The 9,133-nt window shown below is 56.2% G+C and overlaps 1 protein-coding gene and 1 long non-coding RNA gene across 2 annotated transcripts in view; one reads left to right on the top strand and one right to left on the bottom strand.

The window, feature by feature from the left end:
• Positions 1–876, bottom strand: part of LOC106558777 — a 15,843-nt gene extending 14,967 nt beyond the window's left edge. The window contains exon 1 of the long non-coding RNA XR_005359013.1: positions 797–876. This is a non-coding gene — a long non-coding RNA (uncharacterized LOC106558777). The remainder of the gene's footprint in view (positions 1–796) is intronic.
• A 119-nt stretch (positions 877–995) lies between these two features.
• The window catches only part of GLB1L3 (galactosidase beta 1 like 3), a 41,746-nt gene continuing 33,608 nt past the window's right edge, over positions 996–9,133 (top strand). The window contains exons 1-6 of the mRNA XM_038535560.1: positions 996–1,018; positions 2,050–2,181; positions 2,288–2,503; positions 4,927–4,995; positions 5,540–5,635; positions 6,807–6,915. Of these exons, the coding sequence (XP_038391488.1) occupies positions 996–1,018; positions 2,050–2,181; positions 2,288–2,503; positions 4,927–4,995; positions 5,540–5,635; positions 6,807–6,915 (645 nt within the window). The remainder of the gene's footprint in view (positions 1,019–2,049; positions 2,182–2,287; positions 2,504–4,926; positions 4,996–5,539; positions 5,636–6,806; positions 6,916–9,133) is intronic.

Below are 9,133 nucleotides of genomic sequence, written 5' to 3'. Positions count from 1 at the left end.
CCGCTGAGCCACCTGGGGATCCCAAGGTCTGTAGGTGTTTAAACCAAATTTATAAAATAGGGTATATATATTCAAAGAAGTTAAACAGCACAAAGAAGTTAGAAGCACACCCTGCTTCTGTGTAAGGTGTGGAAAGTCCCAAAGCCCATCGCTTCCGACGTGAGAATGAGAAAAAAGAGATAACCTGCAAAGTTGCTGACAAAAGTACACCTGCCCTGAGTGAGCCAAGAGAAGGAAACCCGTAATGTTTCCTGTAAACTATGGTCCTGATTTCAACCTGATGCCACACGCTGTGTTCTTACAAATGGGAGAGAAGAGGCAGAGGCTTTGAAGGGGAAAATCGGGAGGAGCTGTCTTCATCCCTGGGGGTTCCAACCCAGCAGGTTCCTCGCGAGGCCCCACCTGCGGCCTCTAGGCCGCGCAGCTCCCTGAAGCGCATCTGCATCTCCTGCAGTCGCCCTGGGCTGGACCCGCGTCATCCAGGCTCTTCCTGTAGCATCTGCCCCCGCGGGCGGTCGCCGGGAGCTACCGGCTTTCCCTCCCCAACGCCCTCGAGTCGACTGGCCCTTAGCCCGGCATCGCGGCATCGCGGCCCGGAGCGGGCTCACCGGCTGGGCTCACCGGCTGGGCTCACCGGCTGGGGGCGCTGGCCCCGCGGTGTCGCATCTCGCCGCGCGCCCGCAGCTCTCCAGGGCCTGCCCCTGCCACCCCCGCGGCTGCACCGACCGCAGCGCCCCCCTCCGCTCGCCCCGCGCCCCGCACCCCGCCCGCCGTCCGCAGGGGCCCCGCGTCTAACCTGGACAGGCCGCGCCGCCCCGGGTCCCGTCGGGCCGGTGACACGCAGGTCGCGGCCGCCGCGCCACACCCTCCCACGTGACTCCCCGAAGGGCTCTAAGGCACCTGCGCACGCGGCGGCTGGACTCGGCCGGCGCCGCCCCGTGCTTCCCGCGCCCCCGACACCTCGGCGCGGGACCCGGCGGCAGCGGGCGCCAACCATGGGCCCCCGGGCGCGCAGCAGGTGAGGTCGCCGGGCGCCACCCCGCAGCCGGCCGCCGCGTCCAGGCCCCCGCCCCGCCCGGCGCGCGCCAACCCGGGGGGGCCCCATCCCGGAGCCCCCAGGGTCTGCCCCATCCCGGAGCCCCCAGGGTCTGCCCCCATCCCAGAGCCCCCAGGGTCTGCCCCCATCCCAGAGCCCCCAAGGCCTCCTCCCATCCCGGAGCCCCCCAGGGTTTGGCCCTCATCCCGGAGCCCCCAGTGTCTGACCCCATCCCGGAGCCCCCAGGGTCTGCCCCCATCCCGGAGCCCCCAGGGTCTGCCCCCATCCCAGAGCCCCCCAGGGCCCCCCCATCCCGGAGCCCCCAGTGTCTGACCCCATCCCAGAGCCCCCAGGGTCTGCCCCCATCCCGGAGCCCCCAGGGTCTGCCCCCATCCCAGAGCCCCCAAGGCCTCCTCCCATCCCGGAGCCCCCCAGGGTTTGGCCCTCATCCCGGAGCCCCCAGTGTCTGACCCCATCCCGGAGCCCCCAGGGTCTGCCCCCATCCCAGAGCCCCCCAGGGCCCCCCCCATCCCGGAGCCCCCAGTGTCTGACCCCATCCCAGAGCCCCCAGGGTCTGCCCCCATCCCGGAGCCCCCAGGGTCTGCCCCCATCCCAGAGCCCCCAGTGTCTGACCCCATCCCAGAGCCCCCAGGGTCTGCCCCCATCCCGGAGCCCCCAAGGCCTCCTCCCATCCCGGAGCCCCCCAGGGTCTGGCCCTCATCCCGGAGCCCCCAGGGTCTCCCCCCATCCCGGAGGCCCCCGGGGTCTGCCCCCATCCCGGAGCCCCCAAGGCCTCCTCCCATCCCGGAGCCCCCCAGGGTCTGGCCCTCATCCCGGAGCCCCCAGGGTCTCCCCCCATCCCGGAGGCCCCCGGGGTCTGCCCCCATCCGGGACTCCTCCCAGGGTCTGCCCCCATCCCGGGGCCCCGCCCAGGGCCCGCCCCGCCCCCGCGGCCCCGCCCCTCCCGCGGCCCCGCCCCGCCCCCCGCAGCCCGCTCACCGCGCCCCCCGCAGCCGGCGCCGCAGCTGGACCAGAGCCCTGGCCGTCGCGTTCCTGCCGCTCATCTTCTCGGGGTTCGCGCCCCGACCGAGACCGAAGCTGGGTCTCCCGGGCGCCAGTGCGCAGCCGCGGCCCGCGCCGTCCAGGTGGGCCCGGGGCGGGCGCGGGGCGGGGCGGGGGGGCTCCCCGGGGGGCTCCCCGGCTCCCCCGGGCCTGCCCCGAGCCTGCAGCGGGCCCCCTCGCCGTCCGCAGCCTCTTCAACTGGTCCCACCTGACGCCCCTGGAGCTGGAGGACCGAGCCGCGGGCCTGGAGCCGCAGAGCCCCGGCGGCCGCAAGCCGTGCTTCACGCTGGGGGGGCACAAGTTCCAGGTCTTCGGGGGCTCCATCCACTACTTCCGGGTGCCCAGGGCGTACTGGGGGGACCGCCTGCGGAAGCTGAAGGCCTGCGGCTTCAACACGGTCACCACGTGAGTGCGGCCAGCGCTCCGACCTCTGCCCTTGGGGTCCCCCCCCCCCCCGCAGGCCGGGGCCGCCGTCCTCACCGCGAGCCCGCGGGGCCCGGCTCGGGACACGAACCCAGAGCCGAGCGAGCCGGAGATCGGCGCCAACCCGGCCCCCGGCGGCTGGCTGGTTCAGGGGCCACCGGGGCTCAGGCCGTGACCCCGGGTCCCGGGATCGAGTCCCGCGGCGGGTCCCTGCAGGGAGCCTGCTGCTCCGTCGGCCTGGGACTCTCCTCACTCTGTGTCTCTCATGGATGAATAAATGAACTCTTAACAAACAAAACAAAACAAAAAAACCAACCTCTCTAATGAGAGAGTCCTTGGGTCCTTAGGAGCTCTCAGTTCAATGACAAAGGCCCCAGATATATATACAGATAATTACATGCTGGCTCCGCTTTCTCTCTTCTCTTCTCTTCTCTTCTCTTCTCTTCTCTTCTCTTCTCTTCTCTCTTCTCTTCTCTTCTCTTCAAGATTTTATTTATTCATTCATGAGAGACACGAGAGAGAGAGAGAGAGGCAGAGACACAGGCAGAGGGACAAGCAGGCTCCATGCAGGGAGCCCAATGTGGGACTCGATCCCGGGACTCCAGGATCACACCCTGGGTCAAAGGCAGGCGCTAAACCACTGAGCCACCCAGGGATCCCCCTGGCTTGGTTTTCTATTTAAGATTTTATTTATTCATCCATGGGAGACCCAGAGAGAGGCAGAGAGGCAGGGAGAGGGAGCAGCAGGCTTCCTGCAGGGCCCCAGGCAGGACTCAATCCCAGGATCCCGGGGTCATGCCCTGGGCTGAAGGCAGGCGCCCAACCCCTGAGCCCCGCAGGCCTCCCGTCCTGGGGTGTCTAATGTAAAGTTTACACGTGTTAGTAAACGATGTTAATTCAAAAGTAGCTGAGTTCTCCGCCTCTGGGGGAATTGCGCCCTGGTCCTGACACACCCAGGTACTCACGACAGGCCCCTAACCTCCTGGGGCCCGGACCCGAGTTGTGCAAACCTTCCCTGGACTCAGAGGCCGCCGCCTCCTCCTCGCATGGGTCAGCACAGCCCCCCGGGTTCCCCTCCCCCCCCGCGTGGGTCAGCACAGCCCCCGTGTCCCCCCCCTGCCATGAGTCAGCCCTCGGGTGGCAGGGGACAGTGCTCCCAGGGCCGGTACCCGAGGCTGGAGGCAGTCACCCCCGCGCCCGCTCACCCACGCTACGAAGAATTTCATCATAAATAATCCCGGAGTCGAGAGGAGAGCCTTTCCTCCTCCACTTCTGGAGGAAATGACAGGGTTCTTCTTCGCCCCTCTAGGAAAGTAGGAAATCCTACTGACGGTTTTTCTGATGTTCGATAAATGCAGGGCTCTGGGATAAATCGGCTGGGCTCCGAGGCCCGCACGCGGGAGGGAAGGCGCACGCACACACACACACTCTCACACACACACCATAGATCACTGGACTTGATTTACTAGTGTCTTAGTTCAGATACAGATGTTTATGATTTTAACTGGAATTGATTTCAAATTGTATTTCTGGGCCCCCAGGGAGCTCAGTGGTTGAGCGTCTGCCTTCCCTCCGACCGTGATCCCGGGGTCCTGGGATCGAGTCCTGCATCGGGCCTCTGCTCCATCAGGAGCCTGCTTCTCCCTCCCCCTCTGACTCTCTCTCTCTTTCTCTCTCTCTCTGTCTTTCTGTCTCATAAATAAGCATATAAGATCTTAAAAAGAATAAAACTGTATTTCTGTTACTGTCTTGTCCAGTTTTGGTGTCAAGTGACTATATATGTTTTCCTGTTCTCTGAAACTGTCTTGCAATAGAATCCTCTTAACTCAGAGTGTTTGCTAAAGTCACCTGGAAAAGCCCTGTCACTACCGTCGGCGGTGGTTGGGAGGTGAAGATTTGGGGACAGTGTGATTTTTTTGAATGCTCATTGCTTTTTCTTCTAGAGTATAGACGATATTTATTCGGTAGATCTGTTTTCCTTTTCTTTCTTCTTTTGGATGGACAGGACTTTGAAAAATTCTTTCTTGGAACTTGTACATCATATTGTGTATTTAACCTTTATTTTCTCACCTAAATGTTGAGTCTTTTCAAAGAACTACCTTGTAGCCTTATTAATATTCTCTATGTCTTTATATATTTTTTAAAAGATTTTATTTATTTATTCATGGGAGACACAGAGAGAGAGAGAGGCAGAGACACAGGCAGAGGGAGAAGCAGGCTCCCTGCAGGGAGCCCGACGTGGGACTGGATCTCGGGTCTCTAAGATTAGGCCCTGGGCTGAAGGCAGGGCCTTCAGTTTGTTTCAAAATAGAGCTATCTCAGGGGTTGGCATGATTTTGAAGTTGATATAGAAATTTAGGGGCAGAAATCAGATGTTTCTTGTGTTTCCCCCTTCCCGATTACAGTTACGTTCCATGGAACCTGCACGAGCCAGAAAGAGGCAAATTCGACTTCTCCGGGAACCTGGACATGGAGTAAGTGCTCTTGCTGCTTCTCGGCCTTGCCCAGGGTGGGGAGGCAGAGCAGTGGCTCCTTGGGGTTGATGATGACCACGGGGCCATCGTCGTGGTTCTGCTTGGAGGAGCAGAGAGAGGCTGGGCTCAGGAGCCTCGTTCTCAGGACCAGGCGCGGGCAGCTGTGACCCTGTTGCTTGCGGGGTCGGGGTCTGTGCCCTGAGCCCAGGCCTCTTCACCGCAGCCCAGAGGGGCCCAATCCCCAGGGTCGGCTCCACTCTGCAGTGCGGTCCAGCCACCTGGGCTGGCACAGGGCTTGGCCCTCTAGGGTAGCCGGGCCGTGGGAGTGAGGTTCACTGTAGGGCCCCCTGCCCCCTGTCTGATGGCCTTGGGCCTCATGCCCCCCGGTGGGGCTTGCAGAAGGTCGTGGGCTAGGAGAGGGTGGGAACCCAGCTCCCAGGGCCTGTGGAGGGAGGGAGAGAGGGGGGAGAGGGGCTGGGCGGCCTCACCACCTTGTGCTGCACCCCCCTGACGTCCTGAGAGCTGCTGACACTGACCTCCCCAGGGCCTTCGTGCTGCTGGCTGCGGAGATGGGGCTGTGGGTGATCCTGCGTCCAGGCCCCTACATCTGCAGCGAGATCGACCTCGGGGGCTTGCCCAGGTGAGCCGGACCGTGAGGCCAGAGTTGTGGTTGTAGTAAAGTCATTGACTTTACTAGACGCAAAGCTTCAGTCTAATAACAAACGAGCACATCCTCTGGGTCTTGCACTGGTATGTGCTTTATACACGTCGTGTCAGGCCGTGGTTTCTGTAATATGTTGAGGTGTGGATGCTCCTGTGGTCCCCGGTTTATAGATGAGACGTGTTCCTGGTGCTCTGGGCGTGAGGCCAAGAGTGTGCTGGGAGAGAGGAAGCATTGGGATGATAATATCTTCTCCCCCCACTGGAGGGACCTGTGCCCAGCTGTGTCCTCTGGTGGGAAGAACGGGAAGGGAAGTTTCAGGCAGTGGAGTGTGGGCTTGTTCTGATGATGCCGGATTTTTCTTATTTGGTCAGTGGAAGACCAAGTTCTAAGCGCCCTCAGATCCCTTCCCTACCCTTTCATTTTTCTTTGTCTGTGCTCTCATCTGTGATGCTTGTCCTCAATCCAAACACCTAAGGATCAGGGTGAGATGTCAAGAATGCGCTTCTGTTATTGTAGCGAGCTGGCAGGACTGCCCGTTTAGTCCAGGGCTCTGCCTCCAGGGGAGCACGTCTACTCTGCTTTGTCAGGTAAAGGCATTGCTTTTCACCAAGATGAGCCTGTTCTCCCCTTCCAGCTCAGGAGCAGAAATCACCTGACCTTGCAGGAAGACGGTGCTTTAGAGAAACAGCTCATGGCACAGCTTACTTTTCAGGTGATCCAGGGACGTGCTTACTCTGCGCTGGAAGCCTTAGCTCTTAGAGGGAATGTAACCCTCTGCCTAGCATGTATATGCTGTGCTAAAAAAAAAAAAAAAGATGCTTTAAATGAACTGAACAAGAATAGAGGAGAGTATTCCACGAAAGGTTAAGATGTGGGAGTACAAGCCCCGATAGTACATTGTAAAGTGTCATGTCAATGGAATTGGTGTTTTTTCTTCTAAATCTGTGAGAAAGGTCGGAAAGGCTGACCTGGGCACATTCCTTCAGGACCCCTGGTGCTCCAGGACCATGGACGTGAGATCAAAGGGTGTGGAGCTACCCAAGAGGCCTCAGGGAAGGGGCAGGAGGTCGTGTCCAGCCCCGCCCTGGCATACCCTCACCTGCGCCCTCCCACCTCGGGCACTGAGCTTGTCCCTCTCCGCCCCCAGCTGGCTGCTGCAAGACCCCAAGATGGTGTTGAGAACCACCTACAGCGGCTTTGTCAAAGCAGTGGATAAGTATTTTGACCACCTGATTTCCAGAGTTGTTCCCCTCCAGGTAAAGCAAATTTCCTGTTCCTTCTTTCTTATCTTTGCTTTAGGAAAATAGTTATTCCATCTTGTTCACAGAACAGGCTGTGCTCAGTCTCTATGAGGATTGAAGCTGACATTCTTGCAATTTTCAATTCTAGGTCCTCGTATTAAGTGCAGTCTTTACCCCAGGGTTTCTAGAAAGACACACATCATACTAAGGATGACAAAGGGTATTTATTTGTGGTCATCATTGTTCTGAATGTCCTCAGCGTTCATTAAACTCACTGATATTCATACTGCTTATTTTTACTCTTAAATTGTCTTTGTTGTTTTAAATAGTTAACATAAGCCCTTGGTGATAAAACCCAAAAGAGGACAAAGGGGTTTATGGTGAAGTAAGTCTCCCCTCTTACCCTGAGCTAAAGCCATTCAATTGCCTTTTCAGAAGATAAACAATTTTGCCAGATTTTTTGTGTGTCTTTCCAGAGATTTTCTACACATATAGAAGCGAATTATTCACGCATGTGTATGTGTGTCTATGCATACTTTTTAATAAAAAATACACAATTCCTACTGGGCTTTTTTTGTCACTTAAAAAATATATTTTTGAAGCCCATTCTTTTACATGGCTGTATAGTATTCCACAATACAGATATATCATAATTAATGTAACTAATATCTCATCATGGACATTTGATTTTTCAAGTTTATGCTATGATGCATAGCTTGGTTCACATGTCATTTTATACCTGTGTGAGTATATTTGCTATTGCTTACATTCCAGTTTGTTTTAGTTTCATAAATGCACAGAGCACAGACATCATGCATTTTTCTTTCTTCATGGAGTCTCCAGATCTTAGGCAGGGTACCCACAGTACACAGACCAGTTTATGATGAAAAAGAACATTACACCCTACAGTCTACAAGGCAGCAATTATTTGATTATTATGTTTGATTTTTAAAATACACCTCTCTTCCAAACAAGAGGAGGCACATGGTCATTATTTAAATAAAAATAAATCTTATGGGTCAGCCCCGGTGGCTCAGCGGTTTAGCGCCGCCTTCGGCCCAGACCCTGATCCCGGAGACCCGGGATTGAGTCCCATGTTGGGCTCTTTGCATGGAGCCTGCTTCACCCTCTGCCTGGGTCTCTGCCTCTCTCTCTGTGTGTCTCTAATAACTAAGTAAAATAAAATATTAAAAAAAATAAATCTTATATTAAGAGCATATCTCTTGGTAAAACTTGAGAGGGAGAAAAAAAACCATTCTGAGGCAGTAGACCAATAGCTTATTATCTTAGACTCTTTTTTTTGGGGAGGGGGAAATATGATGCAGATCTAGCCCTTTATAACTAATTCTCAATTATGAACTGTGAGTTACTCCTAGACTAACTTTTAAAGAAAAGAAACTGGAGATTAGGAGTGGAGATAAAGGGGAAGACAGATTAGGAGTAAGGTCTCTGCAGTACAGCTTTAGGAGAGATGAGCAATGCTGAGGGGAAGAGGGCATCACCTTTAGGATTAAATTGTGGGTCTGTTAGGCAGAATCGAGGTGCATCCTTCATAAGAAGGCCTGAAAACCATTTATTTCTGGCTGCATTTCTGCCAGCTAAGTGGGACCAGATGTGGGAGCAAAAATCTCTGAGCCTTAAAACTAGAAAGACTTTGAATGTTTGGCTGGGAGTTCAGGCACGAGTACAAATGCCACGTATCACTCGTACAGGTGCAGCAAGCAAAGCGAATTTATAGGCATCTACTGAACTCATGAGATAGGAAATCCTAGGAATTTTTTAAGAAGCAAGGAATTAGGGCAGCCCGGGTGGCTCAGCAGTTTAGCGCCGCCTTCAGCCCAGGGCGTGATCCTGGAGACCCGAGATCGAGTCCCACATCGGGCTGTTTGCATGAGCCTGCTTCTCCCTCTGCCTGTGTCTCTCCCTCTCTCTCTCTCTCTGTCTTTCATGAATGAACAAATAAAATCTTAAAAAAAAAGAAGCAAGGAATTATAAATGCAAATGAAATTCAACAAGTAATTATTGAGCACCTGAGTGCCTGGCGGTGCTGGGTGGGCACTAAGCTTCCCATGGTGAGAAGGGCAGACGTGGTCCCTCCCCAGGGAGACAGATGACCACTTACAGTATCAGGAACATCTGCTGCAGTGGACCAAGTGCAGGGCACCCTTCCTAGGGGTAGCGGCCAGGGAGAAAGGGAGGTTCAGGGCCTGGCTTTCTAGAAAAAGTAACCGGA

This window comes from Canis lupus, chromosome 5 (genome assembly GCF_011100685.1).
Source record: "Canis lupus familiaris isolate Mischka breed German Shepherd chromosome 5, alternate assembly UU_Cfam_GSD_1.0, whole genome shotgun sequence".
NCBI lineage: Eukaryota > Metazoa > Chordata > Mammalia > Carnivora > Canidae > Canis > Canis lupus.
The sequence above is the reverse complement of the archived record's forward strand: the minus strand, read 5'-3'. Positions and strand labels throughout refer to the sequence as shown.